Raw genomic sequence first — 21,289 nt, 5'->3', positions numbered from 1 at the left:
AGGGTGAAGGAAAGGAAGAGAAAATCTGTGCCAAAAGAGCTGCTTTCATTCAGTGATGCAAAACCAAGAAACTTCACTGCTTACTGTTTTGCTGACATGAAGTGTTTTGTGGGAAGCAGAGAACTTCATTTTCACAGATTGGGTTGGGATAATTTAGCTTGATCTGAAGCTATCGAACTGTGATCTGACCTGGGAGAGCAAAACCTTAATTGCTCATCGATCTTTTGAAAAGGAGAAATTGTGACGTGCAGATAATTTAAGAGTACTTGTGCTGAGTTGTGTTTTGTTGGGTTTTCTTCTCTCCTGTTTACACAGTAAATCGGATATGTCTCGACTGCGGTTAGCTGCTGGTAGTGCAATAATGAAGCTTGCACAGGAACCCTGTTACCATGAAATAATTACCCCAGAACAGTTCCAGCTCTGTGCACTTGTCATTAATGTAAGTAACTGCATTGGAATTGAAGAGACTCTTAATTAACTGACCTCAGAGTCCTTACATCTGAGCTTTTGTTGCTGCTACACTGGAATTTTTCTCTTCCTCAGAAGCATTCAAAAGAGTTCTTGACGTTTCAAACATCATTTGTGCTGCACCTGTTGATAAGTTTAAAGTGCCTCCTCATGATTCCACTTTGGGTTGCTTTCTTCGTTTGGTGTGGGGTTGCCTTTTTTCTGTTGTGTTTCTTCATTTGTGGGTTTGCTTTTGCTGTTTTTTTGGTTGTGTGTTTCTGGGTTTTTTTTTGGGGGGGGGGCAGGTTTTTCATTTGTCTGTTTGGGATTTTTTGAAACTAAGTTGCACTTATTTATTCTTTTTGTTGCTCTAGGATGAGTGCTACCAAGTGAGGCAGATATTTGCCCAAAAACTGCATAAGGCACTTGTGAAATTACTGCTCCCTTTGGAATATATGGCAATCTTTGCTTTGTGTGCCAAAGACCCTGTGAAGGAGAGAAGAGCACATGCCAGACAGTGCTTGCTCAAAAACATCAGTATACGAAGAGAATATATTAAGCAGAATCCCATGGCTAATGGTTAGTATTGCAGTAAAGTTAAGAACACAACAGTCAAATACTAAACTGAAAGGAGTAACCATTAAAAGTTAAACAAATTGCTATTGTAAAGAAGCAGTGGATATTTGTGTTTGCTCATCTTCATAAGATAAACATCTAACATAACATAAACATCTAATATAAAGATGTTTCCTCATCTTTATATCGTAGAGTTGTCAGGGTTGGAAGGATCATCTAGTTCCAGCCCCCTTGCCATGGACAGGGACACCTTCTACTAGATCAGATTGCTCAGAGACACATCCAACCTGGTTTTAAAAACCTTCAGGGATGGTGCTTCCATCACCTCCCTAGGCAACCCCTTCCAATGTCTCACCACGTTTATACTGTGAAGAGCATCTTCCTAATGTCTGATCTAAAACTACCCTCGTCCAGTTTGGATCCATTCCCCCTAGTCCTATCACTACCCAACACTCTAAAAAGTCCTTCACCAGCTTTCTTGTAAGCCCCTTTCAGGTATTGGAAGGCCACAATAAGTTTTCTCTTCCCCAAACTGAACAACCCCAGCTCTCAGCCTGTCCTATAAGGACAGGTGCTCCACCCCTCTTGTCATAGAGTATAGATCATGGAATCAGCCAGGTTGGAAGTGGTCTCCATGATCATCCAGTCAAGCCTATCACCCAACCCTGTCCAGTCATCCTTGTGGCCCTTCTCTGGGCACATTCAAATCTAATTATTTACATAAACCATAAAATACTTCTCTCTACATACATGTAAAATCCAGTGTGGTTAGACTGATAGTTGTTTTGCTCAAAAAAAGGTTGCTTTTGGACATTTATATTTTTTGATTTTCTGAAGTAAGACCAAGTAGTTTCTGTAGTAGTTGAACTTGTTCATTTGGTTTTAATGATTCATTAGAAATAAAATATGTAGGAATAAAATGCAAGTTGGAATTTTTCCATTTCATATTTGCAAAGGGAATACTTGGGAAGAGCATATCTTGTGCTGCATGGGTATGTGTAATATGGAGATTATTCCTCATTTTTTTTGTTACTGTAGAAAAATTGCTCTCCTTGCTACCTGAATATGTGGTACCATACATGATTCACCTACTGGCACATGATCCAGATTTCACAAAACCTCAGGATATTGATCAGCTTCGTGATGTCAAAGAGTAAGTGCTAACTGATTCTAGATTTATTCTGTGCTTGGGGGAAAATAATCAGGAAGAGGAACTCTGTTTTATCAACAATATTTTGCAAAACAGTAATCTTGGAAGTGTGTAATATTTTAAACCAAAGAAGAGAAAGCCATCAGCAACTGCTGGGCAGTGTATTCTGAAAGCCCAAAGAGTAGGCCACACCATAATATACCAGATTAGTGACTTGTTCAGACCTCTTTTAAAATCAAGTAATGATTTTAGGTTCTTGTATTTGTGCCTGGAATATCTGTGTAGAACTTCCCTACACACTTAAGGGATGCTAAGCAATGTCAGTTCAAATAGCTTCTCCAAGGCTTAAAATAAGCACAGTGCCATTGACACTGTGTCAAAGTCCAGTTCCATTGGAAACATGCTTTATGCTATGCAAACCTATTAGAACTCATTCTACATTTGCTGCTGAGTTCTCTTTAGCACTATACAGCTGCAGTGCAGGCTTAGTGCTTCTTCATATATCCAGCAGACTGTTGTCCACAAGCCTGTGATACAGAAGCATGGTCTGTACTGTTTCCAGTTTGAGACCTCCTTGTATCCCTCCATCTTTTATATCTTAAGTATAACTTTCATATTTCTGCCTTGCAATGCATTTTGAAAAATAGTTCCATTTTGACACTTCTAAAAAATTGCCAAAGTGCCTTCACCATGCTTGGATTTTAGTGTTTTGGTTTGGAATTGTGAGCTCTGTACAGGGCTACGATATACATAATCAGAAAAGCAGTTTGTTCTTGGCACTAACAGACCAGTTTACATCTTAATTCTTTTTGTACCTTCACCTGTGAGAGTTCAAGTCTGATTCTTTCTTTAAATGAATGTTCTGATTTCTGGGTTAGTTGACTTGGACCTGGTCAGAACCTGAAGTCAGTGAAAATTTCTTGCCTAATCATCAAGTCAACATTTTATCCCAGGACTCCCTGTTCCTGGCAACATCTGAAAGCATCCTCCAGCATGTACTTCATCCAAAAACACATGGAACAAGTTCCAGTCCACAGCTGATGTGTTAATACTTTCTCAGAAAAGTGCTTTCTAGTGCATAGAGCTTTTTTGGACACCCCTTGTAGAGCTTTTCTTTGTTGTCAAATTTCCTCCCTCATGTTTGTCACAGGCTGGCCAGACTAGCCAGAGAGAACTGCTCCAAACAAAGAAATGCTCTGTATGGGAATTTTGGCAGGAATACATCTCTGAAGAGTCTCCTGAGATACATGCAAACCATTTTTTCCCATATAATGTAATACAGTGTTCCTTTCAAGAGCTCTGAGAGTGGTGGTGTTGACTCTAAAATGTTAACATAGATGATTGAAAAGTTGGAAAAGCAGCCCAGCACTGTTTTGTAGTTGTCTCTCTGGCTGATACTGGTTTTACATGGCCTGAATACAACCATGTAAAACAGATACATGCTTAGGAAGTTCCTTAACCATAATCTGCAGTATTTATTCTTACAAAGTTCTAAATGCTTGTCCTATAGAGGTATGTTTGCATTTGATTTATGTCTTAAGACATTCTCAACATATTTAAATACATACACAGAAAGAACTTTATGTGACTGGATCCCTCTAGGTGCAGAATTCTTCTACATAAAGACCTACTTTTTCTGGAAAGGTCTTGTTCAGGGTTGGTAATGTTTCATTTAATTTGTTGACTTGGTGAGAAAATCAAGCTATTGAGATTGACATTAACTGCAATTACCAGAATGAAGCTTGTCCTCAGTAGTAACCTTTGGCTGATACAGGGTTTTAGAGAAGCTGGATCAGTGTGGTATGTAACTGGTCCTGTATTCATCTCATGTAAGTTCTTGAGAACACTGAGTAGATGGATGCAAAGATGCCTAACAGACTGATTTACTACAGCCTTTGTGGCTTTTGGATGCAAGTCAGAATATGGGCATTTTATTTGACTATCAGATAACTATCTGTTTTGAGGAAGCACAGTCCTTTTTTTGTTTTGGGAAGAATTGTTCCTTCATCTCTTGTGTTACAATCTTTAATTTGTATCAGTTAGGAAGATTGAGGCTTTTGTGGACAGGAAATTCTGACATTCAGTCATCCTGTTTTTCTATTTTTTTTTTATTAGCCTCTTTCTACAACATAATCTCTCCTACAGAGCCCTAGAATTAAATTAGCTACTGGCAAAGTCTGCATTTCTCAGACTCACCCATTTGTCTCTCCCAATTAAATATTACTTTACCGTATTACGACTGTTGTTGACCCTCTGGCCACATGCACCTGTGAAGCTTGACAGCAAATGATGGCATGGATGGACCAGTTCTGCTTTGTATCATGTGTGGAAAATTCTTAAACCAAACTTTTAGTCAAAATAGAATAGAATTTCCCTGTAAATAAAGTAGATTAAAGGAAGAAAACTGGGAAAGCTATTTCCATGATGTCTGTCTGCAAGGATTTCTTTTCCTCCCCTCTGGAGCTTTAGGAAGAATCTGATCTGCTCAGTTTTGGGTCTTCTCTCCTGCTGAATTCCAGTATTAAATCATGTAGCATGGGTAACTGTCCAGCAGTAGTGTGATTTGTTTAAGCCTGTTTTGAGTGTGCCCATGGTGCCTCGTTGACAGGAACACAGATATGTAGCCCAGAGTAGTAAGTACAGAACTTCATCTAGGTAATGGTAGCACCAGAATTCTTGCTTCTATTCATACTTGGAAGAGAAAAAGCTTTGGGCAGTGTTTGCAGATGTAGTAATAGCAGCACACTAATTTGGCAGGTTATTCCAGAGAGTGCAGTAAAGACTGTGCTAGAAGTCTAGATGCTGTTTACACCTTTGGATGCTGTTACCTGTTTATGATACCCTCAAATTGATTGTGGTTTCTTAAGAAAAAGCTAGTAGAGCTGATAAAATATTTTAAGACATTGCTGTGTGTGGGAGCTGCAGTATAAAAGCTGGAATGTAATTGCTTGTGGTTTTATGGCTGTTTTAGGTGCCTGTGGTTCATGCTTGAAGTTTTAATGACAAAGAATGAGAACAATAGCCATGCCTTCATGAAAAAGATGGCAGAAAACATCAAGCTCACCCGAGATGCTCAGTCTCCTGATGAGCCAAAGGCCAATGAAGTAAGAAATGCAATTCAGCTAAGTGTTAAGTGATGGGCTGAGGGTTTCACAAGCAGCTGATGAACAGGATTTGCAGGAAATCTGAATGGGTCAGACATCTTTTTTATGGTCTTTCAGAGAGAGTGTTAGTTATGAGAATTGTCTGTTTGTTGCCAGTCTCATTCTTCTGGAACTTTGCTGACCTTATCCAGCATCCAATGCCTAAGGAAGTTAATAGAGAGAATTTATGAAACATTCCTGTTCCTGCCTGCCTGCTTTATTTTAATTCCTACTACCTGGTTTCCCAACATAAATATCTTCTGCTGTTGGGGGAGGAAATATTATGTTACATGACTGCTGTGAAACTTATTACTTTCTAGCAGAGTGATTTATGGTAGTTTGATTGAGCAAGAGCTTATATTGTGCAGCATAGACATGTAAAGTATTACTAGCTTTTATTAAACAGCATCATATGATAAATAGAGACTTCTGCATGTGTTCAAAGAGCCAACAGTGTGGTTAGTGATGTAATTACAAACCATGTCCTTGGTGGTGGTTGTTTTAACGCATGGATTAAACTTTGAAGACTGCATTCTCTGTGCGCTGTAAAACCACACTTTTCTTTTCTTTCCATTCAGAAACTTTATACAGTGTGTGATGTAGCACTGTGTGTCATCAACAGCAAAAGTGCTTTGTGCAATGCAGATTCACCCAAGGACCCTGTATTGCCAACCAAGTTTTTTACACAACCTGAAAAGGTAAATTTGCTCATTTCATTCCCAAAGTTAATAAGGGGAAATACTTTGACTTTTACGATTGAGAACTGGCTTACCTCTGTAATATCGTAGCAAGGATGGGAAAAAAGCATACATTCTATCCTCAGCAAATAATTATTTTAGAACATGAGCTGCATGCTGTGTTATCTGTGTGTTATGAATGTGTGCCAGCAATGTTGGTAACTGGGGAAGAACTAATTAGAATAAATCTTGAGATGTTAACACACCATTTCATTAGTGTGTGTTGTGAGTGCATCTGAATATATGGAACATATGCAGTCAGAACATACATATCTGAATTAGAATGCCAAGCAGACAAAAAAGGGAGTGTTTTTATGATAGCCATTGTATGTTTGTATCTGTCATAAGCCATTTGGCTGTTTTGCTTGCTGTGCAAGTTGTTCCTCTTACTGCTTAGTAATAGTCTTGGTGAGCACAGCTCTACCGTCAGTGATAGCACAACTGCTCTTTAAGAGACATACTCCTCAGAAGTGGAACCAAAGCAATTCTCTGCACTCGACCTGATGTTCTGGTTGTACCAAAGAATACATTTTTCAGTGTTAGAGGCTGTTAATTAACAGCCTTTCCAGAGCCTGTTGAAGCAAAATGTAGTTTTCTTTTTCAGTTGTGCAGGTGGCATGGTAACAAAGACTTGCTGTATGTCATAGCTACCTGCACCCAGAGTTAGTGTTTTGGTCTGTGTAAACCATACTCAGGGTGACAAATGGAACAACTGTCAAACTATTAGAGAAAACAACACCTCTTCTCCTCTCTTTGAGCTTCCTGTGAAAAAGATGCAAGTGAAGAAATAGGGAGGGCAGTTTGGCTTCATTTGAAATGATTCATGTCATTCAAGAAGGAAAAAAAAGTTAATCCCAACTTCAGGTGTGACTCAGTGTGAATGACTTCAGTAATGCTCTCTACAAACTCTCCTCCAAAATACTAACTTTACCTATCTTTATTAGATCTATTCATATGTCAGCAGGCTGCATGGTGTGAAATATCTTCATAGTAGCATCTGAGTAGTCAGTCTACATAAAAATACAACAGCAAGATTAAGAGATCAACCACAAACTGATGTTTATTTTGTTTTATTTTTCATGCAGGATTTCTGCAATGACAGGAATTACATTTCAGAAGAGACAAGGGTTATTCTTTTGACAGGAAAGGTATTTTGACAAGTTTCTATGATTCTAAAGATGTTTGACAAGTTAACAATTCTTCAAATGTTTTAATTCTTTTTAATATATCCTCAACTGCTGTCATTTAAAAAAATGTATTGAGACAATTATTTGTGACTTTTCATACCAAGTGTTTCAAGGGTATACAGTTATTTGTGACTCTTTTCATACCAAGTGTTTCAAGGGAGGCACACAACAGAAGAAAAATGGATCATGAGATAAAAAAGAGAAATTACTTTCATACCTTTCACCATCAACTCTCCTTTCTTGGAATTCTAAAGCTGTCTTTCCTAGGTTCTGCTTAAATTATGTTGGAATGCTTTTTTACCTCAGAGGAAATAGCTTTTCTTTCTTGAGCTTAGTGAAAGAACACTGACTTGTATAATATAAAAATCCTGAGAAGGGTATAAATCATGGTGTTTAATATCAATTTCATGTGGCTGTATTAATTTTCATGTTCTGTGTTCCATGAACTGTTAACTGCATTAGTTTCTAAAATCTTCAGTTGAAGCAGGACTTTGTGATAATTGTTCACTGAAAGAGTTAAAGGCAAATGGTTGCTCTGTAAATAGCCCTGTCATTTGGAGTTGCTTCTTCTCTGAGTGATTTTTCAGTTGTACAAAAAGTTTCTACTCTCAGAGGACTTTGTGTGGCTGAGGTTTGCTCAGCTGGCAGAATCCTGTCTCTCCTTGCTTGGTGTTCACCTTGTAACACCATCCTGGATGCTACTCAGGGTTGGAGTTATGTTAGGAAGAGAGGAGGCAGACAGAGGACTGTCTTAGCAGCAACCAGTACCAGACTGGTGCTTTAAATATGTATCTGTCTGCTGCTGCTAATTGCTTCACCTTTGACAACACTGAAATGTGATGCATGAAGCATTTGAAGCGAGTTCTGTTGGCTGCATAAACACATTTTTCTTTTGTAAGGAATTCAGTGATGCAGACTAAAGCTGTGTCTTAACTAAAAGAATCCTACTGGTGTAAGACAGGCTTCTCTCTTGCATTCTATTAAAACAGAGGTTTGGAGGGGGAAGGGATGTCCCATAGCTAACTAGTATTATTTTAGGTGATTTTCAGTGTTCTGGGAAAACAAACCTTTCTCTCCTGCTGTAACACGTGCTGCTTTTCCTGTCTGCTTCCATTCTGGAACACACCGATGCGTAAGGATACCCCACTGCCTCACTTCCTTTTTGTCTCTTGCCAAAGGAACCAATACAACTAGTTGTGCAGAAACACTTTCTTTTCTCTCTTAAACATTTTTCTCTCTCCTGTTAGCTGTGCCAAATGCAGCCTGCTTTTTATAAAATACTCTGTAAATGGAGCAAGTAAAACATTACAAGAAAAATATGTTCAAGTAAATGTTGTGCAGTGTTAGCACTAGGATGCTGCAGCTACTGAAAATGTGCTCAGTAACAGGCCATTCCTACAGAGATTGCTGCTTTTTTTGCTAACCAAATGTTTTCCAGCATCTGTGCTATCTCTCTTGCCTGCTTCATCCAAATTTACACACACAGGGATTTTTTTTTTTCCTTATGGGAATGTCTTAATAAGTTAACTTGGTCTCTGAGGAAATGTATGCCACATTCTCCATGTAATTTTACCAGTTAGGCTTCTTTGACTCCTCTCCAGAGACAAAAAAAAACCCTTTCTGCTGCCTACCCAGTCTGTCCAAACTGGTCGGCAGACACCAGCAAGATCTAAAACACCAGCACTGTGTCAGAGAACCCCAGGCGGTGTTGAATACTTTTGCACCTGATTTCTGTACAGTAAAAGCATGCACAGCTTCTACTCTTGCAGTGAGCCTATGTCAGCGTTACATTTTGGAAAGCCTTTCCCTGAGGTGCTTTGCCAAAAGTAAGAAGTTAGAATCATAGAATGTCTCAAGTTGAAAGAGACTCGAAAGAATCATCGAGTCCAGCTCGCTGCTCCTCACAGGACTACCTAAAGCTAAACTATATGGCTATATGCATGTCATCCAGATACTCTTAGGGCTTTTGACAAGTTTGATGTCACAGCCACTTCCCTGGGGAGACCATTCTATCCCTTTCAGATGAAGGACCCCTTCCTAATGTCCAATCTGAACTTCCCTTGATGCAGCTTCATCATACCATTTCCTCATGTCTTGTTGCTGGCCTGGAAAGTTAAAATTTCCTATAAGGATAAGGACAATTGGTCTAGAGATCTCTCTTAATTCTTTATAGAAGAATTCTAGCTGGCTGGTCAGTAGTAGACTCCCACAGCAACATCCATGTGTTTTTCTCCTTACTCTGAGGCTCTCAACTGTATTGAATCATAGAATCATTCACGTTGGAAAAGACCTTCTGCATCGTCAAGTCTAACCAATAACCCTACTCAACAAAGTTCACCCTAAACCATATCCCTAAGCACCACACCTAAATGACCTTTAAAAACATCCAGCCTTCTCCTTTCAGTCCTCTAATATCACTTCATGTTCTGGCTTTTGTTGAGACTTCTCCAGCTGCCATTCCTTCAAAGCATGAGAGAGAGTAAAGCAATTGATGAAGTGCTGGTAAATGAGGAGAAATAAAAGTGGGTTAGCTCACGGGTTTTAAGTAAAGATGTAGCTATAAACTGACAGCATCATGACTGAGGCTGTTAACCCAGAAAAAATATTTTCCAACCCTCAGGAAATTATTTTAACTATTAAATGTGTATCTGAAGTTCCCACTTGTGATTAAAGTTCAAACATTTTCTTGTAGCCCAAACCGACTGGTGTGTTAGGTACAGTAAACAAACCATTGTCTGCAACTGGAAGGAGACCATATATTAGAACAACAGGATCAGAGACTGGAAGCAATATCAGTGTCAACTCTGAGCTGAGCTCTTCTGCAGGAAACAGATCAAGGTACAGGAGTTTGACCTTTCATTCATCAGCTCTTCACATTCTTCCAGTGTACTTGAATGTTTTAGGACAGGACATATGTGCTTTGTGTCTGTGTCTTTGAAGGATGTCTTTATCTTGTAATGGTAAATGTAAATAGCTCTCTATAGGCAAAGTTTCCATCTTTGCTTTTTGGTTTGGGGTTTTGTTAATAGACCAAAAAATCAGCTTAGGCATATCCTGCCCATAATTACCTACAAAACAACAGGAGAGGCACTGCAGTGTCTGAAATTTTGGTGATTAATATGCAAAAAAAGATATTAATTGAAGACAGCAGCCATAATTAACATTAAAAGGGTTTGCAGCTCACACGTTTTGGATGTTTAAATGAGCATTAATCCTGGTTGGTAACAAGAGGGAAAAAGTCATTCTTGATGTGGATTAAATATTCTGGCACATTTCAAGAACATTTAAAAAGGAACCAGGATCTCTTTGGAAAGATGCAAGATATGATTGCAAGATTCAATCCACCTTTTAGTACATGTTATTTTTAGGTGGTTCCAGAGTTTTTGAATTGGCTAGAAATCTGGAGAAACTATTGACACTTTGCAGTTATAAGATTTATTTGTCCTGGAATTGATGAACAGGGTTAAAGAAAGCAGAAAAAGTCAGCTCTGAGTGCAGCATTTTATAAGGTCAAAAGGCTTCACTTGAAGAATTTGTTCTGTAAATGTGCATGCTGTATGTTGTATTAATCTTGATTATTCTGTTAAATGTTTTGTTTTCTTCAAAGCTGTTATATGTTTGTGTAAATGAGCCTGAAGTTTGAGCACAGCTGGTCTTTATTTTTTTTCCATTGCATGTGCCAGTATCAACTTTTTCTATCTGGGAAAAGAAAATGGCCTGGTTTAGAGCATTGATCTGAAGCTTGCAAAAATAATTAATATGGCATTGTGTCTGTGATAAGGGATTTGGCTCAGTGACCAGCCAATCTCTTTCAGTACTGGGGAAGAAAATATAAGTGGAGAAATCAGGCAAATGTAGCCTGTCTGCATTAGTTTTAATTTTCTTTTAGAGAACTTCAAACCTGTTCCTCCTTTTGCTCTCTATATTTTGGGTTGATTTTGTCTTCAATTATGCTACCAGGGAACAAAGTTCGGATATATCAGAAACTGGGGTCAGTGAAAATGATGAAAACCCTGTGAGGATTATTTCAGTCACACCAGCAAAGACAGAACCTGTGAAAAACAAGGTATGTCTGGGGAGTTTATGGGCTGGATCTCTGTAATAAGCCAAGTGTTGGGGGGTTAGTCAGTGCACATCACTGCAGGTCATCTCTGAGGAACTGGTAATGCCTGATTTAATTTCATGTAGTTACATCTACTTTCCTAGCCCAATAGAAGACCTTTTAGTTTTAAAATGTCCTAGTTATTTTATCCAGAATGATTAGTAGAGCTCTTATGCTCAAAAACAGCACAGGCAGATTGGAAAACCTTTCCTTTTGTTTCTTTGAAGTTCCCAGATGCCCACCTTTTTTTTGTCTTTTCCAGTAAGGCTGAGATTCAGAGTGAAGGTTGGCACCTGGAGCTTTAACTGTAGATATTGGCAGGAAAATAAGTGTTCTTTGGGCAGGAAATAAACATCTAAGTCTTGAATTGTGTCACAACTTAGAAGATTATAGGAACTCTGAGGATTTTTTTATTGCTTTCCCCTCTTCCATTCAGAGAGGTGATTGTGCCTAAAGCAGAAGGAATTTTTAACTTACAAACCAGGAAGTTTAACAAAGGTAAAAGAAAAGCCCTGCATCTGGGATAGATTAAACTCAAGCAGCAGTACAGCACACTGGGATCTCTCTGGATGAGTTGTAGGTTGGGTAAGAAGGATTGTGGGGACCGTGGCAGCAGACAACCAGAGGAGCATGGTCAGCAGCAGTGAGGGCAGGCTGTGTCCTGGGCTGCATCAGCGAGAGTATAGCCAGCAGATTGAGGGATGTGATTATTCCACCCTGTTTGGCATTCCTTAGGCCACACCTGGGTCCTCCCCAGTTCAACACAGATGTTGAAAGACTGAAGAGAGCTTTCCACAGGGCCACCAAGATGATTAAAGGCTTGGAGAAGTTGTCATATGAAGGAAGGTTGAGTCTGTTCAGCCTAAAGCCTTGGGGGGAATCTAATCTCTTTTAGTACCAAAACAGTATTTATGGAGAGAAGATTGAAGTACTCTCTTTTCAAGGCTGTATGGTGTTAGGGCAAAAGGCTACAGGCAGAAGTTGTTTCAGAGCAAATTCCATCTGAATGCAAGCTAAAAAAAGACCCAGCAGAGAAATCTACTTTGTCAGGAAGATTAAACTCTGGAATAGGTTGGCCAGAAAAGTGGTGGAATGTCAGTGCTTACAGCTTGGCTTGCAAGAGAAGATTTGGCCAGATGATGTCCAGAGGTCACTTTCAGCCTAGCTAATTGTGTGATTATAAAATCAAAACAGGCTTCTGTAATAATGTAGGGATGCATGGGTGGTTCTGAAGAAGTTACTTATCTGCTCAGCCTTGTTTTATTTAGATGAAATCAGGGTAACAAGCAGGTGTTCTCTCTCTGATGCTACAAATCCAGAACTTTGTCTTAGTTTTTTTTCTAAGTAACATCCACAAGATAATCACAAAAGTGAGCTAAGCTAATGAAGAACAAGAAAGTGGCAAATTTCAACATGTGGTTCTTTCTTTTGTCTCTTTCTCCCCAAAAGAGGTTCTCCTGAAAAAGTAGAGAAATCAGGCAAAGCTTTTATGAAGTAAACATGCAAAAAAATGCTTTCTAGATTCTTCAAAACCTGACTTCAGTAGTTTCATAAAGTGATTATCTGTGAAGTTCTTATGGACAGCAGTTGGAAATGTCTGCTATGAAGCTGTCAGAACAATAATAAAGGTTACAGAGACTGTCTGACCTGTTTAAACATTTCAGAACCTAATGGTAGAGCATTTAACAACATAAATCTTTGGTTCTGACACAGCACTTTAGTGAGTGGCCTTAATTGTTTAGCTGGAAATCACCAAGTCAGCCCAGCCATTCTTCTTCAGGATCTTTTTCCCTGCCTTTCCCCACTAGTACTTGCAGAAGCCAGTGTTGAAACAGAGGTCTAGCATCCAGTTGCTTTCTCTTTGTTCCCATGTGAATACTTTTTTATGTAGGGACCTACATTGCCACTATTCTTTTCTCTTTCACAGATGAAAAAAAAAATTGAATCATGAAAATTAAATAATCAATTTATTCCTTCACTTGAGAAGGACATGCATGTAGGCCACACCTGCTCAGGCAAAGAATTAACAGAATCATAGAATAGAATCATAGAATGCTTTAGGTCAGAAGGGATCTCAAAGATACCCAGTTCCAACCCCCTGCCATAGGCAGGGAGACCTCCCCCTAGAACAGCTCGCTCAGGGCCTCATCCAACCTGGCCTTGAACACCTCCAGGGAGGGAGCAGCCACAACCTCCCTGGGTAACCTGTGCCAGTGTTTCACCACCCTCATTCTAAAGAACTTCTTCCTAACATCTAATTTAAATCTCCCCTCTGCCAATTTAAACCCATTTCCCCTCGTCCTGTCATTACAAGGTCTTGTCAATAGTCTCTCCCCAGCCTTCCTACAGGGCCCCTTCAGATACTGGAAGGCCACTCCAAGGTCTCCTCGAAGCCTTCTCCAGGCTGCAGAGCCCAAACTCTTGTAGCCTGTCCTCATAGCAGAGCTGCTGCAGCCCTCTGAGCATCTTTGTGGCCTCCTCTGGACTCACTTCAACAGTTCCATGTCCTTCTTGTGCTGGGGACTCCAGAACTGCACACAGAAAGCAAGTTTCATTTGTAACTAGGTCTCACCCCCCTAATTCCCTGCAAGCCTTGGGTCTTTTTTGCCCCTTCTGCTGGCATTTAGGGCTTTGCTGAAGGTTGGTCTCCAAATATGCACATACTGAAGTCCACAGCATTTGCTCTTGGTCCTCTTGTCAGCTGGCAAAGAAGTAGTAAAAAGAACCATCATAGGAGGAACTGAGAACTATTTATCACCCTGTAATCTCACTTTGAGGCAACTAAAAGATACACTGCATGCAAATATTAACCTCACACACAGCACAGAAAATATTTCTGCAGGGTTAATGCCCAAAATGCTATTTAGCAGAGTGGTTTAAGAACGTGTGCTGTGTTTTTCTAAGAACACTTAGTGTTTGATAAGCTCTTCTTTCACTTGAAGGGAGGTGACAATTGGACTTTGCCTTTGGGAATGTTGGGGTTTTTTTTCCTTCATATTCATGGTCTGGTTGATTGGTTAGGGCTGGGTGATGGGTTAGACTGGATGATCTTGGAGGTCTCTTCCAACCTGGTTGGTTGATTCTATGATTCTATTCTATGATTCTATGGTTTTTATTTTCTAGGAGATAAATTCTGATCAGGCCACTCAAGGAAACAGCACGGAACGTGGGAAAAAGAGAACAGCAACAGCATCTGGAACAGAGAATATTCATCAGAAACCAGAAGAAAAAAGTGTAGATGAAACAGGACCATCACTCGCAGCAAAAACCAGGAGAGGGCGTCCAGCCAAGCCTGAACCTCAGGGTACCACTGCAAAAAATGAGGAAACAAATAAACCACCTGTCAGGGGAAGGAAAAGGGCAGCAGTCAGTCAAGAAAGTCCAGGGAGTTTAGAGGCAGGTAATGCCAAAGCACCAAAACAGCAAGACACAGCAAAAAAGCCAGCAGCAGCACAGAGACAAATCGATCTACAAAGGTAAAAACCAAAGACTAATAAGTTACCTGGGGAGGGCCTGAATTTACATTTGCTCTAGATCTAGCATAGTTCCAGGGCACAGCTAAACCACAGTGGTTTATTCACTCCGTAGTCAAACGTGTGTTGTGTCATCTTCTGTTTTTCCAGAGTAACTGGAGTTGGAGAAATTAATTTGTTTGGTCAGAAAAGGAAAACCTAAATTGTTGTCACCAGAATGTATTTTTTTGCATGTTGCATCCTGGTTCCCCTTGCTAGCAGGGCTCTGTGAAAGGACTAAGAGTTGATAGTAATGACAGTACCTGGGAATTCAGGTGCTCTGCTCTGCTTTATTGGTAACAAAAACTTGAAATCTGACCCTCTTTAATGAACACTACAAATTAGAGTCCTGACTGTAATCATTTTCTGATAGTCTGGGGCAGCACTTGTTTAATAGTATCATAGAATAGTATCATAGAATCAAGCAGGTTGGAAGAGACCTCCAGGATCATCCAGTCCAAACTAGCACCCAGCCCTAGCCAATCAACTAGACCATGGCACTAAGTGCCTCATGCAGGCTTTGCTTGAACACCTCCAGGGATGGTGACTCCACCACCTCCCTGGGCAGCCCATTCCAATGCCAATCACTCTCTCTGGCAACAACTTCCTCCTAACATCCAGCCTAGACCTCCCCTGGCACAACTTGAGGCTGTGTCCTCTTGTTCTATTGGTGGTTGCCTGGGAGAAGAGGCCAACCCCCACCTGGCTACAACCTCCCTTCAGGTACTTGTAGCCAGCAATGAGGTCACCCCTGAGCCTCCTCTTCTCTAGTAATAATAGTAGACTTGTCCTAGTAACAAGACAAGATGAAATGGCTTCAGTTTGTGCTAGAGGAGGTTTAGCTTGGATATTAGAAGAAAATTCCTCACTGGAAAGGTTCTCAAACACTGGAACAGACTTCCCAGGGAGGTAGTCGAATCCCAATCCCTGGAGGTGTTTCAAAGCCACAGAGATGTGGTGCTGAGCGACATGGTTCAGCGCTGGCCTTGGCTAAGTTAGATAGTGGTTGCACTTGATGAGAAAGGTCTTTTCCAACCCAACCTGTTCTCTGATTCTATTCTATATCTTTTCAGTAAATCAAAAGCAGAATATAGATCTGTGTGAACAACAAAACAGTTCTTAGATGGTAATTAATTGTTCTACACTCCAGTGTTCAAATGTGTTGATTTAGATTTCCAGTATAAACGAACCAGAAATGCATATAACCACTCAGAGAAATCTGTTTAGCTAAAACCTGATACAATAATAATAATAATAATAATCATTTTAATGCAAAAGTTTCTAAAGCTGCAGAGCAGTAACATAAGGACAGCAAAAACAATGTGCTGGAAGAAATCATAAATTGATAATAAAGGGAGAAAGAAGCAGTGGACTGGTTTCTGTTTAGAGATTTTGTAAATTGAATACCTTGCAGAGAACCTTGCTCAGAAAGAATTACCTCTGCCTCTCTCAGCAGGGTTCAGCCACTGGTAAATTGTTCAGTCTTTCCAGAGAGTTAATATTTGTGTGTTGCCTTGTGGTGCTTGTTTCATACATCATATTTCTTGAAGCCCTCATAACAAAGTGCACTATCTATAGCCTTTAATACGCCAACTCTGTCAGATAGCTTTAAAATATGTAATACCCTCAGCATTGGAAAAATATACCAAAACATTGTTAACATTTTTCAGAAGCCAGGTGCTTGGAAGTGATGGAGATTCACTGTTGGAGATAGACTCGAGTCCAGAATATTCCCACAATGCAATGGATCTCTTTAAGGCCTGTGGCAGCAGCCAGGAAGATACTGAGGATACAGAGATAGCAGAGGGAGGCTTCCTTAAGGTGTAGCAGGCATCTTACGTAGGACAATTCTGTGCTGTTTGTTGTAGCTTATGCAGTAAGGAATCAAATAGATTGTCTGGTAGAAACTGCCCATGTCTGATAGAGGTCTCTTTAAGTTTTTCTTTGGGTTTAAGTCAACATGGTAGAAATTATTGCAGATACTTGGAAAACATTTCTAGTTGTGCTTGTCCTTAAGCAAGGCAGGCACTGGGTAATGAAATGCAGTTATTTAGAGCACCTCACAGTACTTATTACTAGTTTAGAATTGAACATTCTGCTTAAGTTGAAAACAGTTATGAAATAAGTAGTATTATTTGTATCATTATTAGCATTATTATTCTTTTCCTTCCTCTACTGCTCTCCTTTCTTCTTCTTCTTTCTCTACTGCTCTTCTTTATTTTTCTTCCTCTTCTTCTACTGCTACTCTCCTTTCTTATTCTTCCTCTTCTTCTACTCTCCTTTCTTCTTCTTCCTCTACTACTCTCCTTTCTTCTTCCTCTACTACTCTCCTTTCTTCTTCCTCTACTATTCTCCTTTATTTTTCTTCTTCCTCTACTGCTCTCCTTTATTTTTCTTCCTCTACTGCTACTCTTTTTAATTCTTCCTCTTATTCTTCCGCTGCTACTCTCCTTTCTTCTTCTTCCTCTGCTACTCTCCTTCCTTCTTCTTCTTCCTCTACTACTCTCCTTTCTTCTTCTTCCTCTGATACTCTCCTTTCTTCTTCTTCTTCCTCTACTGCTCTCCTTTCTTCTTCTTCTTCCTCTACTGCTCTCTTCTTCTCTACTGCTCTCTATTTTTCTTCCTCTTCTTCTACTGCTATTCTCCTCTCTTCTTCCTCTTCTTCTTGTTCTTCTTCTTCCTCTTCTTCCTGTTCTTCTTCTTCCTCTTCTTCTTGTTCTTCTTCCTCTGCTACTCTCCTTTCTTCTATTACTCTCCTTTCTTCTTCTTCTACTACTCTCCTTCTTCCTCTACTGCTCTCCTTTATTTTCCTTCCTCTAGTGCTACTTTTTTTTTCTTCCTCCTCTTCTTATTCTTCTGCTGCTACTCTCCTTTCTTCTTCTTCTTCCTCTTCTTCTTCCCGTACTATTATTACCATTACTATTGCTATTATTATTATATTTATTTACTTTTTATTATCCAGTTATTCAATGTGTGTATTTCCAAGTTTATCAGGAGGCTGTGCTGAAACAGTAAGAAACCTCAGTTGTATTCAGTTAATTATGCAGTTGCTGAGAAGATGCAAGCTGGAGAGGGAAGAATCAGGAATCTAAAGCGTCTAAAATGTAAATGATATAGGGTAGGATGTTGATTGAGAATCAGTTGTCGTTTCCATGTCCTTACAATTAACTTTTATTTCCCTTTTTTTCTCCCCCTCCCCTTCCAAAAAAAGGTAAAAAGAAAACTTGCTCGAAAAGGGAGGAAATGAAGGCCAAAATAAGGCATGCTCCAAGCTTCTGCAAAAACTAGGATTCAGAAGTTTCCTGTACAGGAACTGAAATTACTTCAAAACACAACAGCTTTCAGCTCTTGAAAACCCAGAAGGAAAACTATGCTTCCCTTTCACGTGAAATTAATCCTTCTCAATGGAAATGTAAAGCAGAAACTCTTGAGAAAGAGGCTAAAAGCATCTGTACTTATTTCCCCAGAGACTTTTTTTATGAAAAGTCAATAATTAAGCAAATTGCTTAACACTTGGTTCCAGTTCCTGCATTCTGGAGTTTAAAAGTGTATTTACACCATTAATTTTCATGCTGCATTTTTGTTTTGGGGGGTTTTGAGGGTTGGGGTTTTTTTCTGTTGGATTTTTTGGTTTGGTTTTGGGTTGGTTTGGTTTTGTTTTATAGGAAAAAAAGAGAAGTCAGAGGAGGTCTTTACACTGACACTGAAAATTCATGATCTTAGAGCCAGGTGAATTCCCATGTTTCACAGGAGAGGGGAGGGAGGGTAAAAATAAAGTAGAAGTCTACTGAATGAATTTTAAACGAAGACTAGAGATAAAAAAAAAACAAAAGAAAAAGGAAAAAAAAAACTAAAACGATAAAAACTTTTAAAAAAAAAAAGATGATTTTTTTTTTTGGGCTTTACTTTTGGGAGACTTTTCTGTATAATTCTTTCTGCCTGCCTACTTTTCTGCAAAACTAAGATGTACAGATTCCAGTTCCCCCCCCCCGCTACGAAAAGTCATGTGGTGGCAATTGATTTTTGTTTTTTAATGAATGTTGGCTTTCTGATTTTGATCAGAGTGGGAAAATAATCACTTAAAAAACCAGAAATTAATTCTTAATTTGCAAGTAGACATTTCAATTTTAATTTCTTTCTTGTGTTTGGTTTGGTTTTTCATCTTCCCCTCCGGTTTTAGTTTAATATAATTTGCAATAAATGTACATATTGATGTTTGTTTTATAAAAAAGAAAAAGTGAAAAAAAAAATTAATAATTAATAATAATCTTATGTCACTTTTAAGTGGTTTTTACTCCTTAAGGTTTCTGTTGGAATAGTCTAAAAGTTGGGTTTTTTTTCAAGGAGTAAAAGACAGTCCAGCATTTTGATTTTTTTTTATAACGTTTGTCACCAGATTTTTATTATTGATGTAAAGAGGGAAAAAAAAAAAGGAAGAAAAAAAAAAAGAAAAAAAAAAAAAAAAGCCCAGACAGAGACACACAAAATTTTAATCCGTTTTTAAAACATAGTTGGACTTTTGGCAGCTTTATAAGGAAGGTTGGAAACGTTTAGGGGTTGCTCTCAATTTTAAGCATTGTGCTGATTGGAACTAAGTCTGGTTTGCATTGTTTTGGTTTGGTTTTTTTTTGGTCTTCCTGTCCAGGCTCATTTTTGGTTTTATTTTGTTGGGGTTGGGTTTGGTGTTTTTTTTTCTTTTTTTTTTTTTTTCCTTTCTTTTTTTTCTTTGGTTGGTTGGTTTGTTTTTAACTGTTTTCTTTTAGAAGATTGTTGGCATCAATATTCTGTTTCCTGGCATTGTTCAGCATAGATTAACGGTGTACACTTTTCCGTACACGTGATCATATTTAAGTTTGTTGCATAAAATAAACGCTTCTCTAGGTGTCATGTGGCAGTCTTTTTTGGTTTTACTTTTTTCCTTAGTGCTATTATTTCTCTATTTATTTACTTATTTATTATTCTTTTGATTCTTTTGGTTCAGTTTTAATTTCAGTTCGCAGACAATACACGATTCGCCCTTAACCTGTGCCCGGTCTTGGGGTGTTGGATTGAGCGGAGAAGTTGTAATGCAGAGAAGTGGTTTAAAAGGTAAGGTTAGATGTTAGGAACAAAGTTCTGTCTCTCTTAACCATGAAGGTAATGGAATGCTGGAACAGGTTGCCCAGGGAAGTGGTCAAGGAATCATTCCTTGAGGTTCTCAAGGTAGTGCTTGACAACAGGGCTCTGGGCAACCTGATCTAGTTGAGGATGTTCCTCCTGAATGGAGAGGAGGGTTGGACTAGGTGGCCTTTGGAGATCCTTTCCAACCCAGGCCATTCTGTGATTCTATAGCAAAAAGCTGTTTCAGTAGTCAGATTTATGCTGTCCTAAAGGAGCTCTTGGCATGTTCTAGCATGTAGGTGTGCAGCCACACAGGAAAAAAGGCCTCTGAAGGTTCCTTCCAACCCAGACCATTCAATGGCTTTGAGGTGAAGTTACAGTGCTTTATCTTATGACATTGTCTGGAAAGAAGGTGTGCAGAGGAACAGTGAACAGGTCACTTTGTTTTCCCCATGCCTCAGTTCCCCATTTCTCTTCTGCAAAAGGTCTTACAAGCCCTTGTTTCATTGTAGAAGAGCTGGATGCTGCAGGCATTAGTCAAGGATTACTCATTGTGTGCTGCTAAACAGCGACCAAGTTTCTCTTAGCCAGTGTTTAACTGGTGTGCTACAATTATTTTTGCTGTAAGAGAGAAAAATCAGGCTCTCCTCACACAGCAGCACATCCACCATGCCTGGACTTGAAGGGTTTGAAATGCATTTGACAAGGGGAGACTGGGAGAGTTGTAAAAGCATGTAATTACACAGCCATCAGGGAGCTGCTTTCTCAAACTGAAATGATTTCCCAAGATGGATTTACTGGTCATGAGGCAGTTTCTTTTTAGTGCTCTGGTCAAACGCTTCCCTCATGCAGAAGTTGTCTTTTGGTTTTCTGTGTCTTCTGCTTTAAAGTGATTTTAAAATATTCTTGTTTAGAAGCTTTTAGATGCTACCTATAAAAGAAATTCCTTTAGAAATGAGCTCTGGTCCCCAGCATGAGCCTCTGACAGTGGTTTGAAATCTGGACTGGAACAATGTTACAAATACTCAAACTGTTCCCAAAAGCTTTCATTTTTGTGTAGTGGATAATTATTGAGGTTTGGTTGGTTTGGTTTTCCTTTTTTGGTTGGTTTTTAATCAGTTAAAAAGTCAAATTACTCAAGGAATCATCACAGAAGAAATGAGGTTAGAAGGAGTTTCTGGAGGTTCAGTGTTGTGCTCAGGGCAGGGGTTTCAGTAGTCTTTCTACTAACAGTTATTGGGTTTTTTAAAGGGAGTATTTGAGTTGCTTTTGTGTGCTGATTATGAGAACAGTCTCAGTACATTTGTGCAGCAAAATGTGCTGGGCATCACTGGC

The 21,289-nt window shown here is 39.2% G+C and overlaps 1 protein-coding gene across 3 annotated transcripts in view; it reads left to right on the top strand.

The window, feature by feature from the left end:
• PDS5A (PDS5 cohesin associated factor A) overlaps positions 1-19,741 on the top strand; it is a 95,250-nt gene extending 75,509 nt beyond the window's left edge. For 2 of the 3 annotated variants that reach the window (XM_064149169.1, XM_064149170.1), the window contains exons 24-34: positions 316-439; positions 822-1,026; positions 2,062-2,176; positions 5,145-5,277; positions 5,895-6,014; positions 7,139-7,201; positions 9,933-10,078; positions 11,201-11,306; positions 14,466-14,818; positions 16,525-16,675; positions 18,066-19,741. In XM_064149169.1, the coding sequence (XP_064005239.1) occupies positions 316-439; positions 822-1,026; positions 2,062-2,176; positions 5,145-5,277; positions 5,895-6,014; positions 7,139-7,201; positions 9,933-10,078; positions 11,201-11,306; positions 14,466-14,818; positions 16,525-16,675; positions 18,066-18,101 (1,552 nt within the window). In that variant the 3' untranslated portion in view covers positions 18,102-19,741. The remainder of the gene's footprint in view (positions 1-315; positions 440-821; positions 1,027-2,061; positions 2,177-5,144; positions 5,278-5,894; positions 6,015-7,138; positions 7,202-9,932; positions 10,079-11,200; positions 11,307-14,465; positions 14,819-16,524; positions 16,676-18,065) is intronic. The other variant, XM_064149171.1, reaches the window with a different exon arrangement.
• Positions 19,742-21,289: the final 1,548 nt, after the last annotated feature.

Source organism: Pogoniulus pusillus, chromosome 9 (genome assembly GCF_015220805.1).
Source record: "Pogoniulus pusillus isolate bPogPus1 chromosome 9, bPogPus1.pri, whole genome shotgun sequence".
Lineage (NCBI taxonomy): Eukaryota > Metazoa > Chordata > Aves > Piciformes > Lybiidae > Pogoniulus > Pogoniulus pusillus.
The sequence above is the reverse complement of the archived record's forward strand: the minus strand, read 5'-3'. Positions and strand labels throughout refer to the sequence as shown.